This window comes from Melanotaenia boesemani, chromosome 17 (genome assembly GCF_017639745.1).
Source record: "Melanotaenia boesemani isolate fMelBoe1 chromosome 17, fMelBoe1.pri, whole genome shotgun sequence".
NCBI lineage: Eukaryota > Metazoa > Chordata > Actinopteri > Atheriniformes > Melanotaeniidae > Melanotaenia > Melanotaenia boesemani.
The window spans coordinates 32,414,301-32,438,879 of record NC_055698.1 but is presented as its reverse complement, the minus strand read 5'-3'; the positions used below and the strand labels follow the sequence as shown (position 1 = coordinate 32,438,879).

Sequence of the window (24,579 nt, the reverse complement as noted above, 5' to 3'; positions counted from 1 at the left end):
AATTTAAAGCTGCTACAGACTGGTTCATACTGGGATTAAAAGCTGTTACAGACTGGTTTATACTGGGATTAAAAGATGCCACAGACTGGTTTATACTGGGATTAAAAGCTGTTACAGACTGGTTTATACTGGGATTAAAAGCTGCTACAGACTGGTTTATACTGGGATTTAAAGCTGTTACACACTGGTTTATACTGGGATTAAAAGCTGCTACACACTGGTTTATACTGGGATTAAAAGCTGCTACACACTGGTTTATACTGGGATTAAAAGCTGCTACAGACTGGTTTATACTGGGATTAAAAGCTGCTACACACTGGTTTATACTGGGATTAAAAGCTGCTACAGACTGGTTTATACTGGGATTAAAAGCTGCTACAGACCGGTTTATACTGGGATTAAAAGCTGCTACAGACTGGTTTATACTGGGATTAAAAGCTGCTACAGACTGGTTTATACTGGGATTAAAAGCTGCTACAGACTGGTTTATACTGGGATTAAAAACTGCTACCCACTGGTTTATACTGGGATTAAAAGCTGCTACAGACTGGTTTATACTGGGATTAAAAGCTGCTACAGACTGGTTTATACTGGGATTAAAAGCTGTTACAGACTGGTTTATACTGGGATTAAAAGCTGCTACAGACTGGTTTATACTGGGATTAAAAGCTGCTACAGACTGGTTTATACTGGGATTAAAAGCTGCTACAGACTGGTTTGACCAAATAATGAATAATGAAAAAATAATGTCTGGATGTTGACTTGAATTACGAGTTTTTACATAAAAAAAAACAGGCCAGAGGAAATGTCTCGGAGTTTGAAGGAGGATGGAGCCAGTTAGCTTAGCTTAGCTCAGCTAGCTTGGCCTCTCCAACATCTATTTACAAAACACAACAATGGGGTATGTGGTGGTCTGTTGGGTGATTCTATGTCCCTGTAGTCACTTCAATACTCAAGTTTAAAGGTGCTTAAGAGAAATCCACAAAAAAGAAATAATACACAGAATAACAGGTTTTACCTACAGATGTGTATCTAAAGAGAAGTCTGACCTTTGTCTCTGCAGAACCTGATGGCCAAAGCGTTGTATGACAACGTGCCGGAGTCTCCTGAGGAGCTGGCCTTCCGGAAGGGAGACATCCTAACCGTCATCGAGCAAAACACAGGTGGCCTGGAAGGCTGGTGGCTCTGCTCCCTGCATGGCCGCCAAGGCATTGCCCCCGGCAACCGCTTGAAGCTGCTAATTGGACCCATGTTTGAGGCACAATCTTCAGCTGGTGCTGCTGCTCAGTCTCCTCCTCAAAGCTACCAGCAGAAGGCGGGTTCCGGGGCCCAGGGCCTCTACCAGGTGCCCCAACAGCAGCAGAGCATCTACCAGGTTCCTCCAGGACAGGATGTCTATCAAGTCCCACTACAGAGGAACGCTCTAGCAGCTGATAACACACCCAGTAAGGTGAGACAAGAAAGGAGATCTTTAATTTCCCCCACAACTAAAAGTAATGATTTTTTTATCAGCTAATATGTTAATTTACTTCTTGATTAATTCAACCCCACCACAGAGCACAGGCAGCTAATAGGTTTTCATTTTAAAGATTTTTCTGATTAGCACTGCCTGAGGTTGAGGAGAGGAACTCATTCCTGAAACCAGCTGCTGAAGTGATGGGGGGGAGGACACATCTGTGGAAAAATATCAAACTTAATTTGGCCAAATTACAGTTTTATCCAGGAAACCTACATTAAAAGGCACATTTGAGAGGTTGGTGATGGAGAGGAGGGGGAATGAGTTTAACAACAGAAGACGGACACAGCTCTGGTGACAGATCTTTGGTGTCACGGTGGATTTAAAATCAGATTGGTGGGTTGGTTTAAGGTGTGATGGTATTTATACATTTACACTGCGATGTGTCCCTGCCAGTCTGATTCCACTGAAGAATCATGTGGGTCCAACACCTGAAATGTGGACTGGGTGCGCCGGGACTGGCTCTCACCACAGAACAGGGTGGTGTTTTTGGCTTCCTCGTTCGTGGGTACACTGGTTGTAGCAGAGTCAGTCTAAGCCACAGAGAAACAGCAAATATGGGAATTAAATGTGGAAAAGAAAACAGAGTTGCTGTTTAAATGTTGATGGACCTGAACCTGAAGGCAGTTTTATCTGTATTTAAACGCTGCACACATGGTTGATGGCAAACCCAAACTGTGACTTTACAGGGTTGGTTGGTGTGTCGGTCCTGATGAGAGTCTGCTTGTCTGGGTCAAAGTGAGAGAGATAACAGAGTGAACGATGGAGACTGGTGAACCGAGGAAGAAGAGAAAACAAAGAGGGACACTACTGTATCGCTCCTGGGTGTAAAAAAAAACGTCTGTTTTCACTAATGTCCACTGAAACGGAGACCTGTCCTGCTGGTTGGCAGGACTGCAGAGAAAAACCCTCCTGACTCCACGGTCTGTAGGGGGTCTTTCTGGAGTTACGTAGAGCAGAAGACGTCTGAGTTTGGTAAGCTAGAGGTCCGACGGACCAACAGACCAAAGTCTCAAGCTGCTCCGAGTGTTTTTAATTCCTATAACCTCAAATAATTCACTTCATCCCTTAACCAGAGGTCATCACAGCTACAAACCTCCACAGAAACAGACTATTTCTTACCATGACTCGTCGTTTTCCACAGCAGTCGGGTTATCCTAAATTCTGTGATCCCCTTCACCGCCATCCTGCAGGTTGTATTCTTGTAGTGTTTACCATGTGGGATTCATTTACTTGGACAAACTGCTTCAAATGCGTCTCCGTGCGTAGAAAAAAATAAAACAAAAACCAACGTAATGTACAATCACCTACTTGTGGGAAAACAATCTTTTCAACCAGCTCACAGTTGACGTGGAACAGCTGATCTGCCCACAGCAAAGCTAACAACGGGAAAGTTTCCCTCCAGGATCATCATCATTATTTCATTAGGTGCGGCTCTGCATCTCCACCAGGTGTTACACCGACTCGTCAGCATCTGGAGGGATGAACGAGTTTCTGTTCTTCTCTCATTTGTTAGATCATTTTACTGTAACACGTAAACGATGCAGACGTTTACTTCTTAATAACATCCGCTCCTCTTCCTGGACGGTCCACCTACAACGTTCCATCACCGCTTCTTCTTCCGCTTCTTTTTTCATCCATTTTTAGTCGTTGTGACGGTCAGGATTCCTGTTTCTGCTTCTGTCAGAGCTCATCTGCTGGTTGTTGATTGCGTTACGGCCCTGGGTCTGCGATAATACCAAACATGTCTGAGACTGACGCAGACCCAGGACTAGAGGAAGACTGACATGAACCAGCGCAGATGCAGCTTCAACCTAACGATGGAGATGACGGCAGCGCTGCAACTCCAGGAAGATTTACTAAAGACTTTCAGTTTCTAGTCTGCGACTGTGAAAATTGTTGGGTGAAAGCCCAGCATTAGTATCCTTCTTTATAATTTGAATCATCATTGAACCTGATCTGAAGTCGTCCCCATTCATCCAAGCATTTAACTAGTTTCAGCACCTCAGACCGGATCAGCCTTCAGGTGTGGAGAGTAATTAGATGCTGAAAGAGCTTTCAATGTCCTAAGAAGTAAATCTGCCCTACCCTTCACAAGAACTGAGCTCAGGTGCTGATTTAAGAAGGTAAACAGGCAGCAGGTCCCGGGAGCTTAGTGTGATTCACTAGACAGGAGCCGGCCTGTTGTGATGAAGTTAGTCTCAGTTAGGAGGTGCCGAGAGGAAAGACTTGTCAATCAAGCTGTGTAAAAACACAGCATCCCCGCCAACCAACACCCCTCATTTTCCTACCAGACTGCAGGCTTAGCAGAGGACTGGAATTAAAAAGGCTTCAGTGCGAACATGGAAAATTAAATGTGCCTCTAATGATAGAGTGCTTTATGCTGTAATCATGTTATTGGAGAGATTAAGTTGAGTTTAGACGTAACTGTCCCTCCAATCTGTGCTTATTAAAGTATTACAATTTTCAGTGGTTTCAAAATCTATTTAAAGGACAGATTCTGGTGTGTGCTAGTCCTACAGTCTTTTATGTGCAATAAATACATGCATACCTATATACAGGGAAGAAAACTATATAATAATAATGTTCCAATCCTGACTACTTATGGGTGGAGCTACACAGCTAATTTGCATGTGATGTGAGGAACAGATGAAATGAGAAACTAGCCAGCTATGAGGAGATGGTACAGGCTAGGCAGCGACCAAGTCAAGTTAGGAGCTGTAGCATTTGGAGAAGCATGAAAGTGAGATGCTTTATACACGAGCTAACTGCAGAGGGTACATGCACAACAAAGGCAAGGCCAAGTGAGGAGCTGCTGCACTCGGCCAGAAGCTAACTTCAGCAGCAAGCTGCTTCAGCAACAAATAAACATCCAGTCAGCTGGCAGAGCAGCTGGAGGAGCTTCCAAGCTAGCCCAGCATCCCTGGACCTTGTGGCTTTAGCAGTGAAAAACAAGGCCAACCGAGAAGCTGCTGTACTTGGCAACTCAAGCAGCTAGCTCCAGGAGCTTTTCCCAGGCCTGTCAAGAGACCAGGGTGCTTCAGCACCGATCTTTAATTAGCTTGCAGTGCAGTCAAGACTTCAGACTGAAAGCTCCAAGGCTAGCTCGGCATTCTCAGTTAGCAGCTGCTGCTGAAAGCTTCATGTTGACTTACCATGTGTTCCTTGGCTTTCTATTAAGCACTGCTTCATTTGCTGATCTGTGCCCTGATCATCAAAACAAAAAATCTTGGGCCTGCTTAAGACTACCTAACGAAATGCCAAAGCTTGCCTCAGAGGCGTCAGGCTGTGCTGAGGAATACTGATGTGCGGGTCAGGTTTCTTCCAACCTGCGGGTATATAAAATAATCTTGCCTGCCCCAACTTGCCTCACACAACCAAAGCAATTTACACACCCCGCCCACCGCCATTAAATACACGTTAAATATGCAATTGAAGGCTAATTTTAATTGGGCTGAAAAATGTGCTTGAGGACAGAGTGGAATTGGCAATTGGCATTAACAAATGATGCAAGACTGCAGGTTAAACACATAACCCGCAAATTACAGTGGAAATTTGGGTCATGGGTCGGCCTGCACATCACTACAGAAGGAAGGAAGGTGGTCTTGACTTTCAGGGTCATTACAGTTTTACAGACTCTGTTTTTGTCTCATATCTGATGTATCTCTATTTCTGTATGCACGTTTCAGTAAATCCCTGCACCTCTTACCTGGAAACTTTGAAGAGGGGTGGCTCAGTGTTGCATGTGATTGTTTATGAATGAAATGTTGGGGATATTTTTAGTGTTGTGAAATCCAAACCTTGCTGTTTACTCTTGAAAATATCGAACTGTGTCGTGCACCGCGGCTTGTCGTGATGCGACAGCTCATGCTGCGTGCAGTATGTCTGGTCTGGTTCAAATGTACTTTTGGTTCCTCAAATGATTATTGAGCTTTCTGCCGGCTTCCTGGGCTGATAATCCACTCTCATATTCCTCTAAAACCATCAACCCTGCCTGCAGAGAACTGTTTGTTTGTCGTGCACGGCTGTCCGCTGCAGTGAGCTCATGCACTGAGCTGCATGCCAGCTCAGTGCTGCAAATCCAGAACGGTTATTTTCTCTTCATGTGGTCTGGGGCTCTGGTTTATAAAGGCACACTGAGGTTTGGCACTTGCTGCCTCCCCGGCTGTTTGGTTTGATGCTGAGGCCTTGTCCTTGGATGCCCCCCCACCATCTCTATGCCATGTGGATGCCTGGAGCTCTCGGCCACACAGTCTCCTCACATGGAGTCCTGTAGCAGCTTTTTATCATTCTGCTCTGAGAGACACGTCGTTTTCTGCCACTTCGTCTGCTTCCTCCTCGGACTCTGAGATGGGCTGGGGAGTTTAAATATCTGCTCTTATCTACACCTTCCAGACTGCTTTTCATTCCTCTCTTCCTGCCCTCATCAGGTCTGCTCCTTGTATAGGCATTTCCTCCATTGGCTGCGTCCCACTCATAGATCCAATCAGTTCATTGGTGCTATAAAGCGGCATCGGTGCAACAAAAGCTTTAATGAACTCTAGCAGATTTCAGGAAGTGAGCTGATAGCCGTTTATGGGCTACAGGGGTGTGCCGCTGATTAAAGTCCAGGTAACAAGGTTGTGTGTAACAAAAGGCCTGGTTGTTGTATCGGCTCTGTTTTCTACTCAGCTTAATCCCGGTCACGACAATCTCAGCTCCAAATAAGTGAGTTATTTCTTCCTGGAGCAGGTCAGCTCTTCAGACGCTCAGCTCTGTCGCCTTCATGATGAATCAGTGGCCTGTGAGATTTGACTGAGAGGTCAAGGTCATAAATCAGCCACAGCAGCAATCTGCTCTGCAGAGAGCATACTGAGAGCTTTTCTCCTCCCCAAAGTTTAAAGCAGACAAACTGATGAAGTAGCTGTGGAAGGACGAGAGAACGCAGGAAATGCTGTGCTGACATAAATACATACCATAAACCCTAACAGATTCAGTTTCAAATCACAAAACAAAGACAACCAGGAATTACTTTCATTTAAAAGCCAAAGCGAGTTCAGTTTTGGTATTTCCAACCACACCAGTAGCTCTCTGGATGACAGAGTCCACCACTCTGGTTCAGACCAAAATATCTCAGCAAGTGGACGGGTTGGCACGAAGTTATGGAGCAAGGACAGGACAGAAGTTTTATCTTATATCTCCATATTTGTAAGTTAAACAGCAAGTGTATATATATATATATATATATATATATATATATATCTTTACACTGGCTTCCTGTCAGTCACAGAATAGATTTTAAAACCCTTCTGCGTGTTTACAAATCCCAGAATAGTTTAGGCCCAGAATACATCTGTGATATGTTCAGAGAATATAAACCTAGCAGAGCTCTTAGATCCAAAGACTGGTCAACTAGTCCAGACCAGAGTCCAGACCAGAGTCCAGACTAAACATGGAGAAGCAGCATTTAGCTGTTATGCTGCAAACAAGTGGAACAAACTGCCAGTGGAGATTAAACTTTCCCCAAATGTAGACATTTTTAAATCCAGGTTAAAAACATTTCTTTTTTCATGCACCTATGCATGAAATCTGCACGGTAACTTTTTAACTTATCTTGCTTTTAATCATTTTAATGTAATTTATTATTTTATTGTGATTATGTGTTGATGCCTTTTACTATTTCTTAATATCTGTAATGTTTTTGTTTTATGTAAAGCACTTTGAATTGTCCTGTACATGAAATGTGCTATACAAATAAACTGCCTTGCCTATATATATATATATATATATATATATATATGTATATATGTCCTAATGAAATCTGCAGACATTCATGGTCAACTGTATGAACTCTTGACTGGGATTTATGGAGCTTTTTTGTCACATTACAGTGATGGAAATTCATATTAAATCTGGTCAGAGTTTCATAAAATGAAGCCTAACAAGCTGCTGTAGCTGGACTCTGATCAGTCAGAACGAAGTGGGGCTTTTAGAGAAGGTGGTTTAAAAAGATGCAGGGATTAAGATGGCTTATTTCAGGCAGAGTACGAATTAAAAATCATGCAAAGAGTGGAACTACCATCTGCAGACCACGTACCAGTTTAAATTAGTCGTTTATGTTGGTTTCTGAACGCAGAAATCGTCCCGTCAGACTGGTGAATCCTGTGAAACTGTTTGCTCTGTTGTTCTGTTCTTTCTTTGCAGGATTTTCTCCAAATACATTTTTCCTAGAAAGTAAATACTAAATGTCAGACACATCCATTAGCTCTACGTCTTTTCAGATGATTGTGCCACAGGATTAAAATCCTGCTTTGATCATGGAGGATGAACGATGATCCTTATTAGAGCTAAAGTCTGCTCTCTTCTAAACGCTCCTCATTAAGCTCGCTGCCTGTTTGGGTTTAGCCGCTTGGATGTGTTGTTGAGGCGGCCGACAGTCTCGTGGGATTCAAGACTTAATTACCTGCATTAATTAGTTTGGCAGTTTAATAGGCTGGTGCAGCTCGGAGCGGGAGAGGGGAACATACTCGAGCAGTTCTGAGGGGAAACAACACGGTGCTGTGATTCAGCAGCAACACAGAAAACGATTAAAGGATGAAACATTCAAGATGCAGACAGAAAACACCTTTCTCATCCAACGGTTGACTGATGGTTTGTGCAGCTGGTGGCTCAGATTTCATCTTCCCTGCATCCTCAGGGGAGTGGCATTAAGAGTAAACCATCAGAGCTGATGGCAGATCAGTGGATAACAGAGGTGATGAGGGGCTGATGAAGAGGAGGTAGATGGATGAAATCTTTTACAAGCCAACATTTGATTGAAAGCCTCATTTGTGTAGCAGGGAGGAAGTGGCTGTGTGTGTACAAGCAATGAAAAGGTGTTAAACAACGATTTCCCGTGAAACATGTTGCCACACACACATGCTATAATTCACACAAAGGCAATCATCCAGAAATCAGCCGTGTCAGAGTTCAGCTGTAAGGATGAAAACACCAGAGTAAAATGGATTTATGCCACCAGTCAGTAACACACACCAACGTCACGATTCGCTGAGAGTCAAAATGGCCGATATCTCACCTCCTCCACCGGAGACCCGAGTTCGAATCACACAGGGGACGAATATTAACACGCCTGTTACACGCCTGTAACACGAGGAGCAGCGTCCCTTAACACTGCTGCATAACCACCACACGTAAGTCGCTCTGGAGAAGAGCGTCGGCTGAATGTTAGTGGCAGTAAACTGAGGATGCGTGTTAGACTTCTCCGGTCTGGTCCCGAATACGTTAGAAACGTATTTAAATGAGAGGAAACACTTCATCAGCTGTGAACTGTAGATCTACCCAAACCCAAACTCGTTCAGGATCTTCTGGTTCTCATGAAGCAACCAGATCCCTCAGGTCATCAGGGTCAGGTCTACTTTCTGTTCCCAGAGCCAGAACTAAACGTGGAGAGGCAGCGTTCAGCTTTTATGCTCCTCACATGTGGAACAAACTCCCAGAAACCTGCAGGTCGGCTGACTCAGCAGTTTTACATCAGGGTAAAAACTTTGCTGCCTTTTGTCAAAACAACTTAAATGCCCACGCTGCAACTTTATTTCTTGCATTTTATCCAAGTTTGTTTTTAATATACTTGTTAATGCTTCCTGCACCCTGCTGTGATGCTTTTAATATTTTCTGTAAAGCACTTTGAATTGTCTTGTACATGAGATGTGCTGTACAAATAAATTTGTCTTGCCAAACAATGATGACCTGTGGAGTTCCCCCAGGCTCCATGTTGGGCCCTCTAATGTTCAGCACCTACATGCTCCCACCACCTCGAATCATGGGAAAAGAAACCTGATCATTATTATGCTGACAACACTCAGCTCTATATTACTGTCTCACCAGAGGACTTTTCGCAGCTAAATTAAAATAATACTGAAATAATTGTGAAATAATTGGATTTGAATTGTTTCTGCTGGTGTACAAGGCTTTGAATGGTTCTGGTTCAAAATATAGACCTGATCTGCTGACGCCATATGAGCCACTGAGACATCTAAGAGCATCTGGGTCAAGTTTGCTTTCCATCCTGAGAGTTCAAACTAAACATTTAGTTTTCTGCTCCTGATATTTGGAATAAACTCCCAGAAAACCGGAAATCTGATTAAAACGTTAGTTGTTTTATGTCAGCTCGTAAAACTGTGTGATATGCCACAGTTTTTTGTCCAGATAGGGAGTTTTTCTTCTTCTTTTTAAATAACTTTTCATGCAAATGTACACTGACATCTGTTTTTATCATACGTAACTCACATCAGGTTTCCTCATGCATGAAACGTGCTGTATAAATAAATTCATCGTGTTCATCTTTGCAAAGCAGCTTAACGTTTATTGGTAACTAAGAGAGTAAAACAAATATGAGGTAGTTGTTGATGCCATGACAAGGTCGCTCTTAAGCAAAGCTTTACTGTCCTACCTGCCAACCCTCAGCCTGCCAGGATGCTAAGTAAACACATCTCTGCTGAAAGAGCCTTGAGTCAGTCACCACAATGTTTAGGGAATGTTAACAAAGCATCAGTTTGGTTCCTCGGGCCACTTATTCAGCCCTGACTCCGTACTCACCGGCTTATACCTCTTCCATGAAGGAAACTTAGGAACTTCTCACCTGAGTGGGAACAAATGTTTGCTCGGTCCCTCCACCTCTTCATCATGTCATGACTCCCCCACTCCAGCCATCCAGGCTCATGGGATGCAGGAGTTATTTACCTGCTAGCATTTGTAGCAGCGTTGAGCAGCAGCCTGCAGGATAAACAAAGGGAGTAGATGGGAAATGAATGAGCAATGTGCAGAGAGGAGCCACTACAGAAGCAATGATATGCACCTGAAAGGTCACAGAGGTCCTCTACAGACACCTTGCTGCCATCTGCTAGTGACAGAGTCCCTGCGTCCTCTTATCGTGTGCATACAGGCTGAACCTGCAGGGACAGCAGCTGGGAAACCTGACCTTTCACCAAGCGCCACTTTGTTGGTTCTTTAGTGAAATCTGAGCTGTGTTTGTGTGCACACTCTGCAAGGCTGCCTGTTTCTAAGACTAAACATTAGAACTCTTTTACCAGTGGAGAATAAAACGATTCACCTGAGCAAACAGGCATTTATACAACTGAGCCTAAATCTGAGCTTCTAATAGAAATCCATAAATCTATTGATAAATATCTGATAATAGATGATCACCAGCTGCATCTGAGCTCAGATCATCTCCACCTGCTTTCTAGAACATGACGATGAGTTCACTGGACTCCAACGGCCTCCACAGCCACCAGATCTCAGTCCAGTAGAGCAGCTTTGGGATGTGGTGGAACGGGAGATTCTCATCATGGATGCAGCCGACAAACCTGCAGCAACTGTGTGATGCTGTCATGTTAATATGGAGAAAACCTCTGAGGAAGGTTTCCACCACCTGCTTCATCTATCACACCAGGATTAAAAAGTAAAAAGGTCCGACCCGGTACTAGAAGGTGGACCTGATGAAGAGGAAGACAGGTGGTCCTGATGACGTGGTTAGTGAGGGGCTTTGACAGTAATTATGAAGTAAAGGACTCTAAACCCAGCAGTAAAGCTGGCATCAGACTGGTTTCCATCTCTGCTCTTCAGAACAGCTTTTTTCCATCAGGTGGTTTATTTCAGTGCTGCTGAACGTTTCAGACTCCACAGTTCCTGCTGGGTGATGAATCCACAGGCAGGAATGCCAAAAATGAACTCAGATTGCACTTATGAGAAACACATGGGCTACTGTTAGTCAGATGAATGGAATTCCTTTCCATACAAGGCGACTCGTTTTCCACTTTCTGTTTCTAACACTTTTTTTAACATATAAATCTTTTACAAACTACCCACTCGTCTCCATCTAAAGCTCTGATGCCACTCTGACGTAATGGCTCCAACCCGAGGCAGCAGAGATGGATTTTTGGGTATTAATTTACTCCCCGGCGCTGATTCCAGACCTGGAGCCTCTGCCAGGAAGTGGAGCCTATGGTTCCTAGTTTCTAGCCCTGCTAATGGACCCTGCTTGTGGCGCATGGAGGGGACAAGAGGAGTAGTGGACTCGGGAAGGACATTCCCGGCATTCCTCTGGTCTGTCTGACACAGTAAGGAGGTCTGCTGTTAGGGGATACGAGACGGAGCTGATGGGAAGGGGATAGGAATGCTGGGATCGGGGGAGGGGGGTAAAATGTCAGGTTTGTTTTCTTCTGTCTGTGTTAGCCTGTGAAATGTCTGAGAGGTGTGTTAAATCCTGCTGCACGAACGCTGACGTTTAGATGATGTAACAGCAGGAGCTGAAATACTGGACTAAACCACGGGTTCCCAACCTGGGGTCCCCAAAGACCACACCAGGGTGCACCAGGATTCAAGAATTAAGATTGAAACGTGTATCCTCAGTCAAAATGAAGAAAGCTACTTCGTGGACAACATTTGGGCATCCAGTCCATTTTTGTCCATGTGCTGTGGTTTAGTGAGCTCAGCGAGCTGGTAACTGGGATTTTTCCTGCACCATGTCAGTAATAAAACATGCCAGAATAACGTAGATGATGAGAGAAAGAAAAGTCAGGCTTTATGTTAGTTAACTTTGGATTTTACAAAAGAATTAAAACATGGTTAGTTTTTTCTGAATTTAAGAAAAAAACTTAATTTTCTTTTTTTTGGGAATTAAAGACATTATTCATCAAGATAAAAAGCACTAATTTTTCGGAATTAATGTATTTCTGAGTATTTCCTCCACGTTCTCACCTTTATGAAGTAAAGGGTCCCCTGTACAACCAAAACCAGAGCTGGGTTCATGTCACCAGTCAGGATTCAGATCTCATGGGCTCAGATAACGGACTACTGCCTCTACTGCTCCTGTTGCTGAATTTGATACCACTGATTACAATATGATCCATAACAGGGATTAACCCATAAAACTCTGCTAGATCTCTGGCATCCCCGAGTCCTCTCTCTTCTATCAACAGCTTCCTTTGTTTTGAACACCAAGGACCATGCTGGAAACGAGCTTTATACTTTAGCATGTTGTCCTTTGGAATCCCTTTTTATCCTGTCATTCCAGAAATCAATCATCAGTGTCTCAGCAGCGGTGGTGTATATCTCTGTGGCGTAAATGTGATGGATATTTTACCCTTTAGCTGATCTACGGAGGCATTTCTATCCCGTCCAGGAGGTTTACAATCCAGCCACTAAATGTAGTTTTATTCAGAGACTTTATCTGGTAAATCCACAATGATCCATGATAACAGCATTATTTATCACATTTCACCATAAAAACATCACTTTCAGTTTAGTTGGTTTAGTGAGGATAGCAGGTAAATAGTAGCAGGAATAACTGGAAATGAGGAAAAAGTGGAAACATGGAAATAGTTTCTGTTGTGTGTTTGTTTCATTAACAATATTTTTTCTCCTGAAAGCCAAGACTTGAGAGAACGATGAGATGAGAAAAGGTTTGGTCACTGTTGGTCTGTGTGTTATTTCTACAAAGTTCTGTTAGTAATAAATTCTGCAGACAGACTAGACTCAATCCCGACGTCTCCCTGACCCACTTTCTCATCTACTCGCTGAACAATAAAGGCCACTAGAGCCGACACAATTTTTTAACACCACAGTCTAAATGAGGACCCGACTCCTTCCAGTATCTCTGATTTGGGTGTTTTTCTGTAATTAAATGGGTAGTTAAATGAGGAGCTTTTGTACCATTTGGCTTTTAAACATTTAAAGATTTCTGCTCTGAAAATCTGTGAAAGCTTTTAATTTTCAAAATAAAACTTTCTGCTAATGTTGCAGCTTTCTAACAGCCGATTAGAGAAAATTTACTTTCTCTGAGCAACTTTTTGTTTCCTGGATCCGTGACAAACACCCTGAATAAGGGAGGATGCTGTCAGGAAAAAATGGCTTCACGTGTAGTAACTGACTGTCCCTGGGTCACCCGAGGACAAGAATGAGAAGCAGACCGAACAAAAGGCGGCAGGACGATCCTGACCAGCCGTCCTCGTCCAGACAGCAGCTCTAACTGTTTGTCCCCGTCCCTGCTGTGATCCGACAGGTGGTGACCCCGACCAGAGTGGGCCAGTTCTACTCTTACGGCTCCGGACAGCACAACCAGCAGGACCTCTACGACGTCCCACCCGGCAGATCGCAGGGGGTAGGTGTCTCATGTTCTCACCCGTCCCGTCAGCTGGAAAAGCTGTTTATACAGCAGCTCTGATCATGTGGAGAACATCCTGCAGAGCTTCTGCACATCTGAACGCATGTCAAGTGTCAGCACAAGGAGACCAGACTGATGGAGTTTTTTTTTTATTTAGTTTTTATTTAAGAATGTTTTATGTAAACTTTACAAAGAAAAATAAAACAGACATTAATATGAACACAAAACAGGGGCTGTACCGGGTTCCATAAAAAAATATATAAAAAATCAAATCAAATCAAAATAATAAAGTCAGAATAAACATGATAGTACAGATAATATAGAAAGTTATACAAATTCTGGACATCTTGACATAACGTATCTTTTCCATTTATCCCAGATCCTGTCAAATCTATCAGACTGAAATCTACTAGAGAAAGTTATTCTTTCCATAATGAACAAACCGAATACAATCTGGTGCCAGTCGTCCAGAGTTGGAGCATTTAAGCTTAACCATTTCTTTATGAGAGCTTTTCAGGCAGCCAAACTTCAGTTACCAAGCAAACATCTAGTCTCTCTGTCCGTGTCCACTGAGTGCAAATGTCCACAAAAAAGTTCATCCCAGTTAAAAGGGATTTATGTCCAGAATCTCTTCCAGCTCAGAGTGAATCAGAATCCAAAAGTTATTGATCAGAGGGCATGACCAAAACAGGTGGAGATGTTTTACTCCTTGAGCTCCACAGTTTCTCCAGCAGCTGGAGGAGCCTGAGTAATGTTTACTTTGTGCAGGAGTAATAAAGTATCTACTGAGACTCTTCCAGCCAGAGTTCAGTCATCTTCACTGCAGCTACTCTGTAAAACAACTGGATCATTTCAAGGATCAATGACCAAAGCACATGTCAGATGATAATGTGAGAGCACGGCTCTCTCCAGAGAACGATGAGAGACGTTCAGGAACATTTTAATGGGGTGGCGGTAACAGATGCTACTAACTGCAGCATCCAGCAGAATCATTATCAGCTCTGCTTAGAATCAATGAGGCTGTTTACATAACATTCAAAATCAGATAACTGGGAGTAATCAGAGTATCATGATCATCAGACCCAACGCGTCTCTGCCGTTTCTCAGCGCTATACGTCATGTTTTACTGAACAATTACATCCTTCTGTCATTCATTGTAAAACAGATTTATATTTTGTGACAACATTCAGGTTTTAAATGCTAAAAGAGCTAAATGCTAGTTGGTTTGTAAACAGGCTGATAACTAACTTCTTGGAAAACAAGAAGATAAGCTAGTTGATATTGAGAATGTAATGTTACTAGAACGGAATCAGACATCTCAGCTGCCTTTATCGCTGCGTAGATCATAGTTGATGCTGTTTCTTAGACTTACTGCATCATTTTATGGTAAAAACTTTGCTCAAAATCCTGTTGGACTCAATCTGATACTTGTCTTCTGCCCCCTGGTGGTTATTCTTTGAACTGCAATAAAATGGACATATCACAGAGTTATGAATGGTACATATAAGCAAATTATTTTAGTTTCTTTAGTTAAAAGGGCCAAATTAAGACTGCATATTAAAATTTGAATGTTCTGCTTATTATTTTTCAATTCAGGCTTTATGTTGTAGGGACCGTCATACGACCCCAGAACTGAACAGCACCAACTCAGGGCCATGTACCTCAGATCCCAGGACCTGTGTGACCAAATATGCATCCAGCTGACCAGAGATCAGCCCTTATCGCTTCAGTTTCACCATTACTGGAACAGTTAATTTAAAACTGGCCCCAAATCAGCCAGTCACTGTACTGTCATAGTTATAGTACTGACAGGCGTTAACACTGGTTCATGTGTTTACATTCCTATTGTCTACGCGTTTCTTGCCTTTACAGTTTAATGTTTTATCTACTTGTGTGAATAGTTTTAACAAACATAAACAGAGATTTGCTGGTTATCGCAGTGAAGCAACCAGAGCCAAATAATCAATCAAAATCTGAGGCAAAAGAACAGAAACATGGCACCAAAAAGCTTGTTTGTGTCGCCCTCTAGTGGCTGAAAGTATGTTACGTCGCAAACAGCTTCCTTTTAATCACGTCTAAATTTTAAAATTTGGTTTAAGACCAAAAGAGTTCACCGTATCCTTCTTAACCTGAAATATTTGGTGTTGATCTTCTCTTAAATCCATGTTTCAGGTGTACGATATTCCTCCTGGACAGCTGTACCCCAGTAAGCCGAGTGGATCCAGAAACCAAGGAGTATACGACGTTCCCCTGCCTCAAATGGACATCAGTGGACAAGGTGTTTATGACATACCTCCCTCATCACAAGGGGTAAGACTTTAACTGCAACACAGTGGAGCTAAAGCATTACGATGCGATTCCAACTATTTTTCTTAATTGTCTTTATTAAATGAATAAAAGGTCAGATGGCATATTTATGACGTTCTTGCAGCTGCTGTAAATTAAAGCTTTGCTTGCCAGTTGAGTTTAACCAAAACTCTGCAAGTTTTTGGCTCCAAGTCCGAACTCCAGCAGGAAAAACCGTCAGAGCATAACTCTTTTTTTTCCAGCGGCTCTAAGATTTCAGCAGAGCGAGCCGGCAGGCGGCCATCAGTTTACTTGTAATAACCCAAAATATGCTGGGAGCTGTTATTTGCATCGCTCCTAATTACAGTGTGGGCAGGCCTGTCTAGCTGTAAAGAGTGCATTTTGAGGTTGTTGGAAATCACTTACAGGCCGCCGCTTCTTTCACCCTGCTGTGCGCCCATCATGCCCTGGGGCCGCATGTTAGAGCTCGTCTGGTTAGAGCTCGTCTGGTTAGAGCTCTGTTGTACTATCAGGAAGGAATCAAGAACAGAAACTTTATGGTTTCAGATACAGAATCTACACCCTTTTTCACTTCCTCTAACTGCAGCGCTGCTCTATGTAGTGAAAAGCCACAGACAGAGTGTTAATATGTTAATGTGCAGGTCAGAGATGTCTGCTTACAATCATGATAAAATTAGCTGCGAGGCTCGATAATCTGGTTATTTCTACCAGTTTCCTCTGCATCTATAATTGCTGACAACAGTTCCTAATGAGGCATGTGTTCTATTCAGTAAAGCACAACCAAAGGGATTGTTCCCCAACACTCAGCCTCCTGCAGAAAGTCTCCATCATGGTTCTGAATTGGACCAGGTCTACATCCTGCTGAGGATCCTAAAAGACGCTTGGATGTTTGCCCAAACGGCCACGTGGTTTGTGAACTTCGAGAAGATATGTGACAATGTCTCTAGGAGTGTCTTCAGAAGGCTTCTGATGCACAGGGTCCCCTGTACAACCAAAACCAGAGCTGGGTTCATGTCACCAGTCAGGATTCAGATCTCATGGGCTCAGATAACGGACTACTGCCTCTACTGCTCCTGTTGCTGAATTTGATACCACTGATTACAATATGATCCATAACAGGGATTAACCCATAAAACTCTGCTAGATCTCTGGCATCCCCGAGTCCTCTCTCTTCTATCAACAGCTTCCTTTGTTTTGAACACCAAGGACCATGCTGGAAACGAGCTTTATACTTTAGCATGTTGTCCTTTGGAATCCCTTTTTATCCTGTCATTCCAGAAATCAATCATCAGTGTCTCAGCAGCGGTGGTGTATATCTCTGTGGCGTAAATGTGATGGATATTTTACCCTTTAGCTGATCTACGGAGGCATTTCTATCCCGTCCAGGAGGTTTACAATCCAGCCACTAAATGTAGTTTTATTCAGAGACTCTATCTGGTAAATCCACAATGATCCATGATAACAGCATTATTTATCACATTTCACCATAAAAACATCACTTTCAGTTTAGTTGGTTTAGTGAGGATAGCAGGTAAATAGTAGCAGGAATAACTGGAAATGAGGAAAAAGTGGAAACATGGAAATAGTTTCTGTTGTGTGTTTGTTTCAATAACAATATTTTTTCTCCTGAAAGCCAAGACTTGAGAGAACGATGAGATGAGAAAAGGTTTGGTCACTGTTGGTCTGTGTGTTATTTCTACAAAGTTCTGTTAGTAATAAATTCTGCACAGACTAGACTCAATCCCGACGTCTCCCTGACCCACTTTCTCATCGACTCACTGAACAATAAAGGCCACTAGAGCCGACACAATTTTTAAAAATATAAGAAGAAAAAAAAAGCACTTGTGTATGAAACACACACATTACACAAATATTTCATATATAAAATTTTGTCCCACTTTTCAGTTGGTCAGAAAAAATTTATGACCAGGCCAAATGTAGTTGTCGACCCACTGATGTACATGATCTATTATGTCATTTTATTAGACGACGTGGTATAAATTTCCATTGCTACGCAGATGATACTAAACTATTGGTTAGAAAATAAGTTGTTGGTTCAACCTGCACAGAGGCAAATAATGAAGCTGTCTACAAAAGGGTGGCTGAAAGGGTTGTTCTGTAGCTGCTCCTCAGTTCACATGCTGCAAACCAGTTAAAGGTTCCTGAGCAAAAACAGAAACAATTTCAATAAAATGAACTAAAAAAAAAAAAGTTTTTCTCCCGTTTCAAGAACATGTCCGAATGGTAAAAGTTCTGATTGTGCAGTAAAAACTAATAATTGTCCTTGTCCACAGGTTTACTCTGTGCCGCCCTGCAGAACCAACGCCGCCCAGCAGGAGGGGAACTATGACTTCCCCCAGCCTCTAAAGCACAAACAGGAAGGCATCTATGATGTCCCGCCTCCCGTCCTCACCAAGCCTGCCCCCAGCCCTCAGTCTCATTACGATTTCCCCCCGAGTGTCGAGGCCCCTGTCCATCACAAGCACACAAAGACAAACGGCAACGAAGGCATTTACGATGTGCCTCCACCTGCCCTTCATTCGGGGGCAGGGTCTCAGCAGGACGTGTACGACTTCCCGCGGGGCATGCAGCCCACCCAGCCCAGAAACATGCCCGCCGACAGCGAGGGAGGCAAAGGGATCTACGACATCCCCGCTCAGGACGCTCGCGCTGTGGTAGACGTGACGGACGGCGTGAACCGCCTGTCCTTCTCAAGTACCGGCAGCACACGCAGCAGCATGTCCACCTCCTCGTCCTCCACAGGCTCTGAGAGTCGCCTCGCTCTGGATGTGGACGCCGCCGTGCAGAGGTTGTACCGCCTGCAGCAGGTGGTGGAGCACTCTGTTGGAGCGTTGCATTCAATGGCCGCTTCCCCTCACTGGAGGACATTCCCGTTTATGGAGCGCCACGGGAACGACGTCCGCATGGTGCTGGACAGGGTCCGAGCAGCTCTGGGGGATTTCATCACATTTGGCAGAGGGGCGGCAGCGAACGCCACGTCCCTGTCAGACTGCAGTCTACATAATAAGCTCAGAAGGCAACTGGGACGCCTGGAGGACTCACAACAGATACTTCTGCAAACCTACCAGGCCCTGGAGAACTGCAGCTGGGCTCTGAACGCCCTGGCTGCGTCCGGAAAGCACCACAGCAAGAGCGACGACCTGGACCGCTTCGTCATGGTCTCTAGGACTGTTCCCGACGACGCAAAGCAAGTAGCGTCCACGATAGGCAGCAACGCTGAGCTGCTGTTCAGGCGGACACATTTAGACGGGTCTTTATCAGTTGGAAACACACCTGAGGAGAACCTGATCCACCCCCTCACCTCCCCCTCCCCAGAGAACAACAACTACAAGGGTCAGACCAAGCCGTTCCCCGTCCCTTCCAGCCAGGACAAAGACAACATGAACAACAGCGAGAAATGTGTGAAAAGCTGGATGGAAGACTACGATTACGTCCATCTGCAGGTAAGCTGAGGGTCCAGCAAAGTTTTTACTGGTGGGTTTTACATGTTTTACATCTCAAACCTGAGGAAGCTGTGTCATTTCTCACCTTCCTGCCTTCGTCTGCAGGGCAAAGAAGACTTCGAACGTCAGCAGAAGGAGCTGTTGGAGAAGGAAAACATTATTAAGCAGAGTCAAGTTCAGCTGGGCCAAGAACAGGTGAGAAACCTGAAGACATGAACATCCTGTACTTCACAAGACAGCAAAATGCTGCTTTTGGATGGAAACAGTTTTGTGGTCTTTTTGTTTATTTGGCACTAAACCACAAACCAACAAGGAAACAGCTGAATGGGTTAAACTCAAGGATCTTGTTTTATTATTGATACTTACTTCCAGAAAGACAAGTTCAAAGTGTGAAGCATTAAAAACATTACAGATGATGCAAAGACAGTATTAAACATTAGTAAAAAGCATCAACAAAGAACAAAAATCACAAAAAAAAAAACATAAAATCATTGAAATGATTAAAAGTTGTCGGGCAGAGTTCATGACATCTCCAAGTTTGGAGAATCTGTCCCAGCAAACCACCCAGACAGGCCGGGAGCTTCTTATCCAACACCGTGCATGTTCTGAATACCGCCTACTGAGCTCAGGCCGAAGGTCGGGGGTCCTGCTTTGTAAATACAATCAGTACAAACTAGGGTAGTAAAAAAAAATTTATTCTCAGATACTAATCAAATCTAAAAGTTGTGTGAATCTGCATGGGTATCAATACTTAAATGTTGCTTTAGCGTCTGCTGGTTCGCAGAAAATAAACGTCTCTAGTTTTTTAAACAGGCACTGAAGCGGGCAGCTCTGCCTCTACAGCATCTCTCTGGAGGACCCACTGCTTACTGTGTTGCTATAATTAGCACGTTTTTAGACCTCTCTAGCAACTCTTTAAAATAAAAAGAAGCGACGCATTTAGCAGCTTTTTCTGGCGTTTTCAGAGACTTTGACACGGACGTGAAAACGTCTCATTGAGTTGCGGTGCTACCGGAGGCTCCGCCCCCATCCAGAAGCGCTCACAAGAGGCTCATCTTTGGCTGCAGCAAGTACTAGACAAGAACTAGATATTGTTTAACAGGTTTTTGAGCAAAATTTTTATCATAAAATGATGCAAATAGTCTCAGAAACTGTATCAGACATGATCCCTGCAAAATTAAAGGGTTAATTAGCCTCCAAAACCAGCAGCTGTGTTCCTACGCGGACTGTTTTACTCTTTATTTTCTCAGTTTTAAGATAAGTTACAAAATCAGGCTGTTTTCAGAGAAGAGCAACAACTCTAAAAGTCCTTGAAATGCACTGAAGCTCAACATGTAGTTTTCATCAGTCGGCACTTTTCCCGAAGGAGCTGCAGCTTCTTCTTCTTTCCACTGATGCTCAGTAAACATCAGGAAGGGTTTTAACATGCTGCGTCCCGACGCTCTGGAGCTGCTTCCAGCGTCAACAGTCAGTCAAAGCTCATCTTGCATCAAACAGTAAAAAGTCTCAGATGTTTGATAACATCAGTCCCTTTGCTGAACCCTTAGTTTGTGAATTTTTCAGTCAATACTTAAGAGAATCTGATCCAACAAATATAAACACGACTGAAGTTGCTGGAGTTTGTTACAGTGAAAAACACAAGGCCGTTTCTAATTCCTACAAAACCGAGACGGAGCATTGTGTTGGTTTATGTTCACGTAGCAAGCATGCAAACGTTTGCATCACGGGGCTTGTTTCCATGTGCATCAATAATCTGGTCATTACCTGCTTTCTGGAGTTACTGTTCAAGTGATCATGTAGACAGAATAATCGGATTATGCTTTGTGAGACATTGAGCCCGTTTACATGCCGATCGAAATCCAATATCTGGGAATAATGAGATAATTGTAATAATCTGATCTCATACATCTACATATACTTCTGCAATACAGTATTTGAAGAGCCCTGTTCTACATTTTCCCTGCTAGATGTATTTAGTCTTTTTCATTGCGTTCATCTTTTTAACAGAACACATATGCAGATGTAACAACACAGAATAGATCAGATACACACATCTGCATGAACAAAGGTAAAATGTAGGTATGTTAATCCAATTTTTCATAATTAGATAACTGCCATTATCTGACAAAGGTTAATCTGATTATGCTGTCTACATCAGAGGTCCCACCATCCTGCAGGTCTTAGATGTCTCCCTGCTGCAACGCACCTGATTCAAATTAAACGGCTCTCTGACACGCTCTGCTCCAGCCTGCTAATGAGCCATTAATTTGAATCAGGTGTGTTGCAGCAGGGAGACATCTAAGACCTGCAGGATAGTGGGCCTTGAGGACCAGGGATCATCTGAATAATCTGATGTCTGCAGATTCTGAAATCAGACAATGATCAGACTTTTGGTTTTTAAAGGGGCTTAGCTCAACACACACACGAACACCTAAATTATGATCATTTGATTTCTATAAATAGATTATTCCAGTGATCATGTAGACTGATAATCTGATTATGCTTTATGAGATTATGAGCCCATTGACATATCTACCAAAATCCAATAACTAGAAGATAATTGTAATAAATGAATGCACTACGTGCCTGCATGGCTCTACTGGCTGTCTGTGCGTTTTAAACTTCCTGTGTTAGTGTTTAAGTGTCTAAATGGCCTCTCCTCACCTCTCTGAGCTTCTTCATCCCTGAGGTCCCGGAGGAGGCTCAGAGGGGGCCGGACCTTCTCTGCTGCTCCACAAAGGTGGAAAAATCTGCCTTCACACATCAGAGAGCCTCACTGTCATTTTAAAAACTTATCTTACACCATTTTTACTCTTTGGCTTTCAACCCCAGCGAGACCCAGTTTTTATTGTTTGTTTTAACTGGTTCTTTATAGCGTTGGGTTTAGCTGTTCTCATGTTTTTATTTGATTTTATATTGATTTGTGTACGTACGTAATAAGTTACGTTCTTGTTATTTTAAAAACATCCGGTTTTGTTAAACAAGGCGGCGGCCAAAATCTCAGCCTTAGCCACTGATGTCTGAACTAATATACAAGTAAAACAACTGCACTTAGTCTGTTTGCAGCTGTTAAACTCCCACATTAACACGGAGGCTACGGGCGCCGCCATGTTCAACCAAATCCAGATGAAATAAAATGTTCAGTGATCGTTGTATGGGTGAAAATAGCAGAAGTCAACCTGGAGTTAACTAGTCCGCCAACATAAACCACAACTTTATGAACTTTTCATTTATAGGGAATTCAGCTGTGGGATAAAATAAATGTTGAATGATTTCTATGATCAGAACAAACCTGTGATTTTCTGTTTGTTGGGGTGAGAATGGCCATTAAAAAGATCTCAATCCTTTCACAGATCAACCAGTTCAAGAAGCTGGAGCAGGAAGTGATCAAACCCGTGGAGAACGACGTCACGCAGTGGAGCTCCGCCTCCTCCACCGACGGCTCCTCCGCCCACGCGTGCGCTCGGGACCGCCAGCTGCTCGGCTTCTACTCGGAGCAGTGCGAGCAGCACTTCGTCACGCTCCTCAGCGCCGTGGACGCCTTCTTCGGCTGCGTCAGCACCGGCCAGCCTCCACGCATCTTCGTCGCGCACAGCAAGTTCGTCATCCTCAGCGCCCACAAACTGGTCTTCATCGGGGACACTCTGTCCCGGCAGGCCTCCGTCCCTGAGGTGGCCAACAGGGTGATGAACTCCAGTAACGTGCTGTGTGACCTGCTAAAGACGGTGGTGGCGGCCACCAAAACGGCCGCTCTGAACTACCCGAACACGGCCGCCATCCAGGAGATGGTGGACCGGGTGACGGAGCTGTCGCACCACGCGCAGCAGTTCAAGGAGCAGCTGCTGCAGATGGCCAAACTGTGACCAACCCAGCTTCATCTCACCGTTCCCACGTTAGTCTGGCAGATTAGACTTGCTGTTTCAGCTGTAAATAGTCCGTTCTGTAAATATCTGCTCTATTTTTGTGTAGATAGTTTTATATTATGGTCTGGACATAAATGTAGACGCAGTAATGTTGTCTGTAGGATTATCTGGTCGTTTTTCATAACATTCCTGTTTGTTTTCCGAAGCACCTTATGAGCTGTTTTCATTGTCGACTGTAGGCCTGTATGTCATGTCAGTGTTTGCGGAGCTTCACGCAGAGTAAAGGTCTGTTAACATGAGCCCACGTTGTCTCGTCTGACTTCACAGAAACACACAAAGCCAAAACAAGTGGTTTGAAATAAAGATTAAACTTGAAGATCATGAGATGTAAAAAAGTTTTATGTTTCAGCATGAAGTAGAAAAACAAATTAACTTTTTAATCTCTGCTAGATCCCCGAAGTCCACCTCCTCCTCCACCAGGAGCGGTGGTGTGTATCTCTGTGGGGTAAATGTGATCGATATTTTACCCTTTAGCTGATCTACAGAAGTTTTCCTGCATTTCTATCCCGTCCAGGAGGTTTACAATCCAGCCACTAAATGTAGTTTTATTCAGAGACTCTATCTGGTAAATCCACAATGATCCATGATAACAGCATTATTTATCACATTTCACCATAAAAACATCACCATCACTACTATGTTACTAAGAGACCTCTATTTAGACCTGGACATGATGATGAAGCCACTTCCTGTCAGACTTTCCACCAATCAGAGAGCTTAGATTGACGGATATTTCCAATCAGGAAGTTTTAGCTTCTACAGACTGGTTTATACTGGGATTAAAACCTCCAGCTGCTACATGTAGTTTTATATCAGAAAAAAACAAGCAGACCAAAAACAGACAAACAGAACTTATTTTAAGGCTTAAAGAAACTTATTGGTACCTTTCTTGGATCTTGTGGTCTTCAAGAAAAGCATGTTAGGTGCTACTTAAATGATGCAAAATCAAATGTAATCAAAATATATGAAACATATTTTATTGTCCTTTTTCTGCAGCTTTCAACTCACTGTCTTTATCTTCATGTCATCAGCTGTGAGGCAAAAATCAAGGGGTGTTAAATGTTTACCCCCTTTTTTCCTCCAGACCTGCTTTAATCCTGGTGTGATAGATGAAGCAGGTGGTGGAAACCTTCCTCAGAGGTTTTCTCCATATTGACATGACAGCATCACACAGTTGCTGCAGGTTTGTCGGCTGCATCCATGATGAGAATCTCCCGTTCCACCACA

At 43.4% G+C, this 24,579-nt stretch overlaps 1 protein-coding gene across 2 annotated transcripts in view; it reads left to right on the top strand.

The window, feature by feature from the left end:
• The window catches only part of nedd9 (neural precursor cell expressed, developmentally down-regulated 9), a 47,940-nt gene extending 24,349 nt beyond the window's left edge, over positions 1 to 23,591 (top strand). For both annotated transcript variants that reach the window (XM_042012553.1, XM_042012554.1), the window contains exons 2-7: positions 1,064 to 1,450; positions 13,557 to 13,655; positions 15,831 to 15,968; positions 18,260 to 19,429; positions 19,535 to 19,624; positions 22,783 to 23,591. In XM_042012553.1, coding sequence (XP_041868487.1) covers positions 1,064 to 1,450; positions 13,557 to 13,655; positions 15,831 to 15,968; positions 18,260 to 19,429; positions 19,535 to 19,624; positions 22,783 to 23,292 — 2,394 coding nt within the window. In that variant the 3' untranslated portion in view covers positions 23,293 to 23,591. The remainder of the gene's footprint in view (positions 1 to 1,063; positions 1,451 to 13,556; positions 13,656 to 15,830; positions 15,969 to 18,259; positions 19,430 to 19,534; positions 19,625 to 22,782) is intronic.
• The last annotated feature ends 988 nt before the right edge of the window (positions 23,592 to 24,579 follow it).